This window comes from Schistocerca serialis, chromosome 2 (assembly GCF_023864345.2).
Source record: "Schistocerca serialis cubense isolate TAMUIC-IGC-003099 chromosome 2, iqSchSeri2.2, whole genome shotgun sequence".
Classification (NCBI taxonomy): Eukaryota; Metazoa; Arthropoda; class Insecta; order Orthoptera; family Acrididae; genus Schistocerca; species Schistocerca serialis.
This window is the reverse complement of record NC_064639.1, coordinates 308,350,928-308,365,342: the sequence shown is the minus strand read 5'-3', so window position 1 is coordinate 308,365,342 and position 14,415 is coordinate 308,350,928. Positions and strand designations below refer to the sequence as shown.

The following is a 14,415-nucleotide window of genomic DNA, read 5'->3' as shown; positions in this document are numbered from 1 at the left end:
ATTCTTCCGACAAATGTGAGATTTGCCACTAAGAGCAGTTTCCATTTGCACTTTTCATTTTTCCTTGCAAAAACCTGACGTATAAGGTGAAATTTATTATACTTTGAAGTTGTACGTGTTTTGCATTCGGGCACATGTTCAGTATTCACTTGTTGTACTTCCGAGCGACTTCCTCCCCTCTATCCCTTTTTTGTTGCATTTGATGACTATTAAAAATGCAGATTGCGCTAGCAAAGGGTCATACTCACTGCCTGTAGCTATATTTCAGGGCATAAACTGTGTTCGTAATCTTGTGTGAACAGTTACGAAATCTGTGGCAGCTTACAAAGTGTTTGGCTCCAAACAAATGGAGACAATCACTGTAGCGTGCGTTATCTTCTGCTTCGTCAGGAGCAAGAATACCACTTTTACTGACGATCAGAGTGCTGATAAGAGTGTTTGGCTTTATACACGGACAGCTCCGGGCATCTGCCTCAGACACCATGGCGGTGGCGGCGCGTGTCCTGTTGGCGGCAACGGTCCTGTGTGGGCTGGCCGTCGGCCACGGTGAGTACTCTCCGTTCGTAATCTGTCATAAGTTGTTTCAGACTATAATTGAAAACATACGTCTAATATAACATGAAATATAAAAAGAATGTACGCCCGTGTTCCACAGATTGGTCGTTGTGAACAGTTTACAGGCATCCTCCCCAGAGGCTACGGCTGCAGCTAACTTTCCCATATACCAAAGTTGCGTCAGTCTGTTATGCAGGACCTTTTTTCCAGGACGTCTAATAGATACAGTAGACATATATTGCCTCAAAACAAAGAATGTATTTCTTTGCAATGCTTTTTTCGAGCGTAAACTGTTTCCTAAAACTGTGAAAATAGTCACTAAAATGTACCATCTCTTTGGCAGTGGACGAGCAGTTTAGTTCAGACTTGTACTTACTCTCCGTTGGAAAATTGTACGAGGTCTGACGAAATAAAACTGACGGACGCTGCAAATTTGCGGGCTTCCCAAACATGTCAAATTAGTGGTGTCCGACAACAAATCATGACCATTTCAATACATACATATCAATATTCGTTCCTTCCATGGGTCAAAACATTTTCTTCGTGTTGTTTTCCGCGATACTGAACAGTAACTCATCCGTTTTTGTCTTCGGGCAGAGTATCAGGACGTATCTGCAGTGCTTCACGGACAATAAGTTGATCGATTTTCATCAAAGTTACCTCACTGTAAGAACGTAGTACAAGATCGAAAAACACACTTCAACGCGTCTCGCAAATACTTCCATACTGATGAGAGTAGACTTGAATCTTTTGTGTCAATGTGGAATTACGATCTGGCACCCCTTCTTGACTTGTCCCAATATCCTTGGCTAACATCTCAGATGTGATCAGATTAAAATGTTATAGTGTATCATGGGAACTTGTAAATAGCATTTAACATGAAGTACTTACTGTAAATTTCACATGTGATATGTCGCTCCGATTGATTCGTACTTCAACTAAGTTGCTGACAATTTGTTAAACGTATTTACATTACTTAACTAAGAATCCAGTTGAGAGTAGTGACAAATATGAGTAGACATGTAGCGTATCTTCAGAAACACCTTGCAGGTCAAAATGAAATTTCTGGCATGGATATCTTTCATTATGGAAAGTATTCTACCTCCCTTCTGACGGACAGAGAATTTGATGGAAGACCACTCGTCTGGTTCTGGGTGGGGTGCAGTTATTACAACCTCGTCTTCGCGAACAATAAAGGTTCGGTCGGCACCGAACTGGAAGAGTTTCTTCACTGAAGGCTTGTTTTAAAATTTGTATAACTCGTCTGTTGCAACATATGAGGTGTCATTTTTAGAGACAGCTAACCATTAACTTTCCTGAAACATACTCCTATTAATTGACCAGACCTGTATTCGTGCTGACGTAATCCTTTACTTCTCCCATAATACTTAACTACACTGCCTGACAAACAAAGTGAAGCACCCAGAAGACGAGGTCGGATAACAATGTTACTTCGAACCCGTATACTCCACCTGTGGGTTTGTAAATTGTTAGTGTTGCATTTTCTGTGACATGTAAAACGATCACCATAATACATTAGTGTTGTTCGTGTTTAGTGTCGTTGCCAGGCCTGGTAGAGCATATAAGGGGTGTTAGTAGTCTCATATATTGATTGGTTTCACCAAAGGATAGGTAAGGGCCCCGTACTCGTGTGAGACAGGGTTATCAGCACCGAGTTCGAAAGAAACCTCGTTGTGGGTCTCCACGTGGTCGGCTGGCCGATTTGTAAGGCATTCGAATGTGAAAATGGCCGGATTTTGGACTGCATCGGTAGAGCTATTTGTTGTCAACGTTCCTATCGAGCACGCCTGAGCAACACTCGAGAGTATCGCCGTACTGTCCACCAAACACATCGTAGCCCATTCACATATGCGTCTGCCATCCGTGAACAACTAATGGACTCCCTGTCACATTCTGAGTCATACTGCGCCACTGTCGGAGACTAACAGCAGCCAGACTAGTGAATTATAGTTCTATGCGTAGGCTGCCGTTACCACCACAATACGAATGGCTGTGCTTGGATTGGTGGCGAGCCGTGAAGCATCGAATGGGGATGAATGGCTTGGTATTGTGCCCAGCGATGAATCCGATGAATCGCGGTTCCGCACTGTCACGAACGATCGTAGTGTGTGGTAGCGACCTGGGAAGGTCCCATTCGTCCAATGTTTTGGAGTGGCAAGAAGGCGCTACTGCTCGCGTCAAAGTGTGGGGAGCCATAGGCTATGACTTCAGGGGTCGGCTGGTGGTGGTTAAGGGAACACTGCCGCCGCAACGATTCCTTACTGACATCCAGCGCCTTAACGAGTTACCTCTCATGCAACAGGATCGTTATGCCATTTTCAAACAACACAATGCTCGTCCACCTATGGTAAGTGTCTCTGTCATCCGTCTGTGTGATCCTGAGGTACTGCCGTGGCCAACAAGATCCCCAGATCCGTCCCCAGTAGAACATGTGTACATGTATGGGACCTGCTCGGACGTCAGTTCTGTCTCAGGAGGCAGTATGCAGTATATCAAGGCCCAGCTACAACAGCTGGAGACCAGTTTGCCTCAGGAGAGGATATAAAGGCATTATGAAAACTTTCCCAGCCGAATCAGGCCTGAGGGGATATCATGCTGATAAGTGGACTCATATTGCCAAGCTATATGTAAATCCGACTCGGTATTTTAATCACTAAAATAGTGTTACATACCCTCTCAACCTGTGAAGTTTCATTTAGTTTCCTCCCTCCCTTCTGGATGCTTAACTTTTTTTTGTCACGCAGTTCATATTCTTTATTTCTCTGGTTTCTAATTAATTTAACTTCAACAGTACTACTATTCAAAGGTAACTTATCGTAAAAGAAATGAAGCAACATTAGGTCTTAACGCCCGGTTGGCGAATAGGTTATTGAAGAGTGTAACTAAATTCTGCTTACAGACTTTGAGGACAGGTTCCTTACGCTAAAAAAAAGGAAAAAAGTCTAGTAAACATGGGCTCTAGAATGCATACCTTACGAGGTATGAGCACTAGTTCAGTAGAAGAGATTTGTTTCACAGTACAGGAGATGAACAAGTGCTCTTACTGATATATTTTAGAGACCATGTTTACTAGACTTTTTTCTCATTTTGGTGTGAGAAACCTGTCTTCAAAGTCCGTAAAGGACATTTAATTATACCCTGTTATTATATGAAAACCACTTTGTTACTGATTTATGAATAGTCCGTCATCTTGCTATTGAATACTGAATGTCAAAATAATAGTTCACAGCACTTTCATCAAACAGATATTTTATGTTTTTAATTTTTCGGTATTTCTATTCCTACTATCATGTCTACACCTACAATTAGACACTGAGTGGATGTTTATAAAATTATTATTTTTCTACGCTTCTGCTCATTACGTAGCTATTGTAATGTTGCTATCAACCTATATAACTGAATTTACACTGTATTAAAGTTTCGAAATGTTTTATGAAGGAATTTCCTTAACAACTGTGGGCATTGGCTGAATATTTTCTTAGTGTTGTTCATAACGTATGTTGCTAATGAATGTTTGTGCTCATACATTAGTCATACTTTTGTTGCTACCGACACCAGCCATGGGTGCTAGTTGTGGTTCGGAAGGGGAGAGAGCAAGATAATTATAACGGTTTTCATCTATTGGCAGTTTGTGGAAAAAGTACAGCCCAGGCAGCTAACTTCGTGGCTTCTGGAGTATTTCTATTTCTTCTTGCGCCTAAGTCATAAAAATTCTGAATGTTAGCTGTCTCTGAGGTGGTGAGGTGCTCCTTGCCATTCTATACCTTCTCATCTTCAAGCCTCTCTCCGGCTTTCTCCTTCACTTGTCCGTCTACAGCCTTTTTTTCACATGAGTTACACATTCTAGCTTGTAGACAGAATTTCTGGAATCGTAATCATTTTTAGCAACAACTCTTTTAGGGATAAACCTTTCGCCGTCTCCTATGTAACCAACGTAAGAGACAACCTGTGCCTTCAACTGTTCGTTTGATAATATTTAACAAGACAGGCCCTTCCATTCCACCTCAGAGCCGATCCCCGCTCTTCTGAGAAACGTACTCAACGTCTGCATATTGACTGCTGATGAAATAGAATTTCGACATAATTATCGCATCAAGCGCTTTTCCTCTTTCAATGGAAGTAGCTGAAATTATTCCAAGCAGGGAAATGTGTCCAAGTGTCTGCCAGCTACCATCAAAGGGTGCAATTATAATTGTTGGTTCACATTCATTACTTTCAGACACAACTTTTTGAGCAGTTCTCTTCAGTGAAAACCCATACGCACCTGCTATAATACTCCAAATAATTATGTTGTATAAAGTAAGCCACAACGGTGCCGAGGAATATGCTTGCAGAATATCTGCCTTTTTGCAATGCATCTAAGGACCCACACAATCCTAGTTTTGTTTCCAAATAGTTTGGTTATCGTTGCACGGGATGTCATTGTTCGTACTGAAGACACACGTGTCACACATTTTAAAATCACTTGATCAGAATTTCTTTTCGTTTTAAAGGATTTTCAAATAAAAAATATCACCTTCGCAATGTTTGCTCTTAGAAGCTAGGTAGTGAGATCAGATAGCATAGCAACACATGGTTAACAGCAAGAGTCTAATTCCGATTTAGGGTATTAACGTTATCACTGCTACATTTTTAAAGTACAGGATAAAAATGAAGTTTTCTACGAACTTGGCTGGTTATATAATTTAGTACCTACGGCATTTGATGCTCACAAGGTGTGACATGTAACAGTTTCACACAAGGTATTATGCACTCTAATATACTTATTGCCTCTAAATTTCTCTTTTCCCGGGCACCTACTCAGTCTTGGCAGTTCTCACACATAGAAAACACAAGTTTAGATCAACACTACAAACTCGGAAACAAATGAATTAACGATCAGCGACAGACAAATGTCTGAAATTTTGTCGTCCAGTTTACCAGTAATGAGAGACGTGCATAACGAAGAATCTTACAACCGACTTATTATGTTGCAATTACCGATAAAAGTAAAACTTTATGATTCCTAGACACCAGTGTCTTCGTAGTCAACCAGAATATTAACTCTGTTTTCAAGTTTCTTTATAGATCTGAAGATGGCTCCTGGCAGCTGACTACGGATAATTCTATTCCGTCTTACAATTGTAAGTCGATGCAGTAGTCAGTTTTATTTACTATTTGATACTGTGTAAATTTCCTGCCCTCATAACAATGTTAACGTCTCCCGCGTTTTGTCGCAATCGTCCTATTTTGAGGCTAGGTGAAGTATAGAGAGCAGGTCAATGTGGCTACATTTAGACCTAATTCTGTTCCTCGAAAGTATGAAATGACTGATGAGGAATGCATAGTCTGCCACTAACAATTCCTTTCTTATTATTTGATCTACGATACTGTATGATAAGATCCACTCTTGGGACACCTAGGTAATATCTTAAATTTTTCTAATTGCAGTATCATGCTTTTTAACCGAGAGGCGTATTTATTATTATGTAATATCGTTACCTCATGCTTAATACATCATCAGGATTTTAGAGTAGGCGCTCCTGTGATGCACAGTGCGAGCTCTCTAAGTTCGTTGAACCAAACTGTGACCCACTCGCACCTACGAAAGAAGCTAGTATTCCTCCAAATTTTTTACTGGATAACAACGCGCAATTATACGTTCGCGCTGCGGTATTGATGTGTAATACATTTATGGGAGAATATACAACAGCTGCAAGTTACAGCATATACGTCGTAAACAGATGTGAATGCTTGGAGGTCGTTCACGTCAGGAAATAGAGCAACGGAAATCTCGGTTGTGTACTCAAGCCACTGATTGACAGAGATAATGGCTGTCTCCAGATAACGGGAGAGTGGCTGCCCACCCACGTCTCTGGAACGACACAAGAGCTTCGGCGAGCCTATTGTGGACGTTCACTGCATGTTATGGCTAGACTTTATCAGATTCCAAAGTGGGCAGGTAGCCTGCAATCAAAGACAACTAAATCCGTTCCGATAAATGAGTCAGAAGAATCTTTTATGAGGATTCTAAACTAAAGTTTTCGGGAATTGCGACACACAAAAATAAAATCCTGAACGAATCCAATCTACAAGGACGCACTCGTCAGTGTTCCGGTAATCAGACTGCAGGGAGATTGTGTATTCGCGGACCCGGCAATTCTCTCTCTCTCTCTCTCTCTCTCTCTCTGTCTGTCTTTCTCCTCCGACTGGAATGATCCATGTTCGAACTGCCGAAACGACACTGTTAAAGTAATTGTTTGTCATACCATAACACTTCGTGATGTGCAAGATATACTGCAACGGCAACGACCCATGGATAGAAGAGAGTCATACAGAGAAGCCCATATGCTGGACCAAGCATTTCCGACCACAGCACGTGATGAGCGGAAAGCTGCTGAGTAGAATTCCGCTAACAACGGTCTTACAAAGCCCAGCTCTCTCTCTCTGCTCGTCCACGAGAATAGTAGGGCAATGAGCATACGAGCCAAAAACTGTGACTCGGCATCTGTCATCATTTTTTCATCTGTGGTGTCTTATTACAGCTGACACAAGTGTACATGTTACACTGCGGTGACATCACATCAGCACTTCCTTATCTCCAAAGCTATACTGGGAATCATGACATCCTGCCACATGCCAAGGTCAAGGTCAAGGTCAAGGTCAAGGTCAAGGTGGGGAGGGGAGTGGGATCAGGCATCTTGTCACATTAGCATCCGCACCTCCTTATCTCCAAGGCCATTCCAGGAATCATCATTTCAGCAGCTGCACATCCAGCCTCGTGCAAAGGGTATATAGAGGGAGGGGAGAGGGGAGAGGTGGGGGAGGCCACCTCGCCCCACGCCCCTATTTGCTGGCCAAGTAATACAGAGTATAGGAACTGCAGAAAAGTTCTGTCAATTATGTTTGCATTAATGACATCCAAAAATTCGTTTAAATACTGTCTCACGAGTTTTTTTTTCTTTCTTGTAATTTTAAGCACCTCATACAGGCGGGCTGTCAGCAGCATATTACGCCGCTCTTCAGCCTTAAGTGGTACAATAATATGACATATAGGTGACACAGACAATACAATAAAAACGGCGGGCAAAAAATGTAGATACAAAAAACAATAAACATGAAGCCGTTCACGCTGGACGAGAAAAACACAAACACTTGTTGACACGGCGCACATAATACGGAGGACTGCGACGGCACACGTGAACAGTGTCTCACGAGTCACATTGGCAAATTTTATTTGAATCTACAAGTCATTCATCATGGAATACTGGAATAACTAAACAGCATATTTCCCTATAAACAATTAAAAACCAACATTTGCTTATGAAATATAAATAACGAATTAGGAATTCGTATTTGTTGAAAACGAGTTTTACCTTAAATACTATCCCACAAATCCTGAAAATGTAAATAAAATCGAATCCTGTTTTACATTCTGCTAGCTTCTGTAACCAGCAGATGACTGCATTGTAGAAAACAAGTGCTTACCGTCACAATCAGATGTCTGTACTGTAAAACTGAGTGTGAAGTCTGATCAGTATACCACGGTTTCTTACTGACGCCAATAGATTGCTGCACTGTTAGAAAACGCAATAAAGTGGTAAATTATTTATTTTGCATATTGAAGATTTTGAAAATTTTCTAAAATATCTTCAAAACAAGTTGGCAGCGGGAAAAGTGCAATTTTTACATTGCTACTTGAGATTAATACACGAAAAAAACGCAGTAGGATCTAAAATTAATGAGATGTCACAATATAGCAAAAATACATCTGCAATACAAAAGAAAGTGGGCGTTAATTTCCACTGTACACATATTGGCCAAATTAGTGCCCAAAAGCGTGTGTTCCCCAACGCTACATTTTTATATGACCGTGAACCGCAAACATGAGAATTTAAAAAGTACAATCTTTTCCACTGACTATCAATGGCCTACTTGAGGTCAATACACGAAAAATCACTGTAAGAGCCAAATCAATGGCTGTGACATCACGTGCATATGCATCGTAAAAGAAAGCATGAGTTAATTTCCACATACATACATATTTGCCAAATTAATGACCAAAATTTTAAAGTATGTACCCCTATGCTCGATTTCCATATCTAACAACAGCTGACATTTCAAAAGTTACGTCTAATAATGTGATGTCGTAAAACTAACCTCGCTAGGCCTATAACTGCAGAAAAACATGTGTTAGCTAAAAGCTGTGGTAAGCAGGAAAATACACTGAATGTAAATTATTAGGCCTATTCTTGATGTGTGTCGCAACACGTACTCAAAGTATATATTCTCACATTTAAATTGTTCTCAAGTAACATTTTAGCAGGAATAAATACAATGTATGATGGTATTTACTAGAAAAAATGTAAATGATGCTATTGATTGCCAGTTCTTTCTATTCTTACAAATTACACATCCCTAAAGAAAGCTATGCACAATAACTACTGTTTTCAATCAAAAAGCTCCATAAAAGTTTTACAGATTGTACTTTTTCTGTAATATTGCTCACAATATTCTAAAAATACGTCAGTTGTGCGAAAAGTGTGATGGTCATGCTGCAGCGACACCTAAGTACGTAAACTGTGTATTCAACCTGTGCAGTTGCGTGAATGAAAACTATAGCTCGCAAAAACAAAAACCTGTAACTAACTACACCACCAGCAGCACAAGCGTAACACAGTTGTCTCATTAGGGAAGGAAGGAATAAGGCGTTTTTACTACCGAGATATCACTTAAACTGCAGAGGTACATGGACTGCTCCTCGATGGTGGATGTTCATCGGAGGTGAGGGTATCATCTGGAGGGCCACAGGGAAGTGTGGTAGGTCCACTGTTGTTTTCTATCTACATAAATGATCTTTTGGATAGGGTGGATAGCAATGTGCGGCTGTTTGCTGATGATGGTGTGGTGTACGGGAAGGTGTCGTCGAAGGAGGATACAGGATGACTTGGACAGGATTTGTGATTGGTGTAAAGAATAGCAGCTAACTCTAAATATAGATAAATGTAAATTAATGCAGATGAATAGGAAAAAGAATCCCATAATGTTTGAATACTCCATTAGTAGTGTAGCGCTTGACACAGTCCCGTCGATTAAATATTTGGGCGCAACATTGCAGAGCGATATGAAGTGGGACAAGCATGTAATGGCAGTTGTGGGGAAGGCGGATAGTCGTCTTCGATTCATTGGTAGAATTTTGGGAAGATGTGGTTCATCTGTAAAGGAGACCGCTTATAAAACACTAATACGACCTATTTTTGAGTACTGCTCGGCCGTTTGGGATCCCTATCAGGTCGGATTGAGGGAGGACATAGAAGCAATTCAGAGGCGGGCTGGTAGATTTGTTACTGGTAGGTTTGATCATCACACGAGTGTTACGGAAATGCTTCAGGGACTCGGGTGGGAGTCTTTAGAGGAAAGGAGGCGTTCTTTTCGTGAATCACTACTGAGGAAATTTAGAAAACCAGCATTTGAGGCTGACTGCAGTACAAATTTACTGCCGCCGACTTACATTTCGTGGAAAGACCACAAAGATAAGGTAAGAGAGATTAGGGCTGGTACAGAGGCATATAGGCAGTCATTTTTCCCTCGTTCTGTTTGGGAGTGGAACAGGGAGAAAAGATGCTAGTTGTGGTACGAGGTACCCTCCGCCACGCACCGTATAGTGGATTGCGGAGTATATATGTAGATGTAAAATTTAAATGCACTAGCAAAGATGTTAACACTGAGCGGCGTGACAGTTTCAAGGACAATGTCAGAGTCGACATCCCAGAAAATAAAGAAAATACATATTTATCGCTTCGAAAATTAGACTTCGTACGCCTTGCAAAAACAGTGAGGCATCAAAATGCACCCAGTGCCTTACGCAGGATATGAAATGACCAGCCTCCATTGTTATAAATGCTAAACAAATGCAACACATATTAAACTAATGCTATTCTCTATAACATACAGATACGTAGATGTACTCGTTGATGTGGAAACTGTCGTGATTCTGAGGGTCACAACACGAAATAGCGTTAGAGAATCTATCAACCTATGATGCTGCCTCAGCTTAAATATACGCTTAATGTAAAGCCCTGTGCCACATCGCTTAAGTTAGGACTTCCAGTAAGCGTAGCTTAAAAAAAATGGCTATAAATATTACGAAGTCTGCTACCTCCACATTACACTGTTACAGCATGATTGTGCCACTTTGTAGAGACGAAGATCTCCACGTAGTAATAGTGACAATGCAGGCTGACATCGACGACCTTATCATTACAGCATACACTGAAGCTCCTATGAATGAAGGAAAATAAAAAAAGATCAGTGTGTAAATGTGGTACCTCTCGTAAGGCTATATTATCCAACTCAAGGTTGATAACTACTTCTATTGGTAAATCAGCTCCATATTTGTGCTATAGGCTGATTGATGCCCTGTGAATTACTTCTCACGCGATTTATGAGACTTTGTTTTGGACATGCGAATGTTTACGGAAATGTCCAAATCTCAAATCCAGTACTGAGTATGTTGACGCGAGAATCTAGTGCAAAACGTGTAAATGGTTACCAATGTGTAAGGCTTAAATACTTGAGTGATTGGTATGATATACGACGAAGGAGAAGATGTTACCATCATCATGGTGTACACGCAACAGAAAAGCGACTGGAAAATTCAATGAAGAAATTAATCGGGTAGTATTGTATCTGGCTAGTATTACAAAAACAGTGCACCGACGAATTGATGGCGCTTTGTGTTCTGCTAGAGCTGCAGGCAAGTACCTAAGGGAATTGCACTAGCACGTTAACTGTCGTTATGTCATAATCTGTAGATCATGAGAACAGTTTCTCCTCGCTCTGCATGTTGTCACAGTACGTACTACTATTGGATAGTGCTGCGGAGGATAAGTAACAAGCGAATTTGACGCTGTATGTCCTGTACCAATATCAATGAGAAATTCAAAATACGTCAGTCATTACAGTGGTCTGGACAGTTTTGAGAGTAGGAATGTTGTTAGAGAGCCTCAACATGTCCGTCGTTACTCCTTACTCGACATTTGCTCACGTTCCCTTTCCGATTAACGAGCATTGGAGCTGCCAGGTTAGCGCACGTCTATGACTACCTTCCGCAGCTGTGTGGTATGTGACATCTATGCGAGCACTTCAATAAGTAAGTTACACATGTTGCCCCATGCTAAAACCATTGCCAATCAAGAGTGGCGCATTATCAGAAGAGGGACATGTGCCAGGTTGCCTGCACACTGTTTTGCTGTGGTACGAACAACAGGTGCATCACAGTGTGGCAGTGAAATGTACTACAAATGTGAAGTATGCAGGACATTGCACACAGATTCGCCTTTGGACCAAATTTAAAGTCGCTTCTAGCTATTATGTAATGGTGTCACTATTTGACCAAGGCCAAACAGACATGAGCGACGATGATCGGAAAGTAAGCCCTCGATGTCGACCACAGACAACATTGTCCAGTCAACTGAGCAATTGTTTTGCGGAAATCGCTAATTTTCCGACGATGAGGACATTCTCACTGTTGTTCTCGAAAGGGTCTGTAACCAAAGAGCAGTTTTCTGTCGCTGAGGATTTGAACTGTTGGTAGAACGTACAGATCGTTGTTTATGGATATACTGAAAAACAGTGTCATGTGTCATGCATCTGTGTTACTTTGAAGTGTACTGCAGCATTCATTAAAAGTTCCTTGGCCTGTCATAATAATATTTAACGTGCTATCTGAAGTCCACGCGTAGCTGAGTTAGCTGCCAGGAAGGAGCTTTGTGTGTGCGTGGTTGTATGTGTTGATGGGTGCGCATGTGCGGGATGTTATCGCAGAGGCGCCCTCGCGCGCACCTGTGCGTACATGTGTGATGTGTGTGTGTGTGTGTGTGTGTGTGTGTGTGTGTGCGTGTGTGTTTGGATGAGAATGTAAGAGTCGAATATGAAAGAGATCAGATGTATGTGATTTTCCGACGTATGCAAAACAGGTGATCGCGTGTCGTGGAAACATAGGCGTGCAAATAAGATGGTAGGCTCCTCCTAAATCCCGACCCATGTGATGAAAATGAAATTACCGTGTGTGACATCTGTGAAAAAAAAACTGAAAAATGAAACTATGAAAATGGAGATAGTGCTTATTACGAATTCAAAATCCTCATCGCAGTCCCTCTCAGTGCAAGTAATGAGGCTTTTGTAAGCTATTAACCATCCAGAATATTATGAAAATTTGAAATGTCTGAAGAGCCTCTGCTGGTCAAACCAGCAAACTAGAGTACAGTCTTGAAACGTAGCAGTAAAGCCGCGCGGGGTAACCGTGCGGTCTCATGCGTCTTGTCAGGGTTCGCGCGGCTCCCCCCGTCGGAAGTTCGAGTCCTCCCTCGGCTATGGGTGTGTGTGTGTTGTCCTTAGCGTCAATTAGTTTAAGTTAGACTAAGTAGCGTGTGAGCCTAGGGACCGATAACCTCAGCGGTATGGTCCCACAGTCCTTACCACAAATTTCCAAAAAATTTTCCGTAGCAGTAATGAGGCTCCTGGACAATACTCATGGAATGCTGAAGTAATGTAAAATGTCGAAGAAATCCCAAAAATAATTTCGTCTTATTCACGTTAAAGGCACGAAAATCGGATCATTTATGCGATCTGGGAATTTACTTAACCTATAGGGTGTTTAAGTGATGAGTGAGGAAAAGGGCGAGCGATGTGACTAAGCTTTCACTGTAGGAAGAGTAGGGAAGGAGACTGGAAATGAAGTCATCTTAACGGGAGACTGTATACCACTTTAGATGCAATTTCCAAAATAAATGAAAAGAAAAGGCAATACGTGTTAGTGAAGCATGTCTGAATAGCATTTGTTTAGGCGATGATACTGTACCTTACGGACAGCATAAGCGTTGCACGGAAACAAGCACCCTGGAAGGCATGCTCAGAATTTCGCGTATGGTCAGTTCCCTGGGCTTTGGCAATATTGCGTGCCTGTTTCGGCTGAACTTGACGAATTAAGAGCAACAGTGGAAAGAGATCTGGAAAAAATGTTGCACCATTTAACAGTTCGGCTGGTATGTCAGTAATATCTGCACACAGAGTTTGCGCAAACTCTAACCCAAGCGTTACAAAGTGACGGTAGAGCATCGAGTGATCAATTCCGACACTGTTGCTCGACGGCAGTAATGCACAGAGAGTGCATGATGATGACGCTCGTCCTGAAACACATTTTCTTTTCTCGGCGTATGTGACGTGCAGAAGACTCGGCATTGGAGATCTGAAAATTCTCATCAATTACATCGCAAGTCCTTGTACACAGCACGGAGTACTGGAACGACCTTTCCCCACCAAACTACGACTTCAGAAATATATGTCAACAATATATCGCAACATTCTTTTCAAAGGACTAACAGCTAACGAAAAGTCCTACGGTTAGTTCATGCTGAACAGTGCAAGAGGACAGACCACGAATGTCTCTATGGCAACACTAAGGGATGTCGCTGATGACAGGAACCGTCATCGTCTGACTTGTGCGTATTCTCAGATATCGAAATTGGCCGCAGGAAAATGTTTTGAGTGCAATAAACAGGCTATAACAGACATAAATAACTCCCACACTTTCTAAAATCTTTTTTTTAGGAACACAACATATTCAATACCAAAACATTGGATTGTGTGTAGTAGTATGGAGCAGGCAGGGAGTGGTGAGGCGATGGGCCGAGATTAAATGATTCATTTTGAAAACGACTTTATTACAATCAGTTTCAAAACACAATAAAGCAATAATGAAAACTAATAAGAAGATAGTTTTAAACATTTCAATAAAATGAACAAAAACTCTATTCAAAGCCATTGAGCAGAATATTCACGCTATTTTCTTTACAAGGT

General features: G+C 41.4%; 1 protein-coding gene across 1 annotated transcript in view; it reads left to right on the top strand.

The window, feature by feature from the left end:
- The first annotated feature begins 482 nt into the window (after positions 1-482).
- Positions 483-14,415, top strand: part of LOC126455930 (trypsin-1-like) — a 69,036-nt gene continuing 55,103 nt past the window's right edge. The window contains exon 1 of the mRNA XM_050091689.1: positions 483-546. Within this exon, the coding sequence (XP_049947646.1) occupies positions 483-546 (64 nt within the window). The remainder of the gene's footprint in view (positions 547-14,415) is intronic.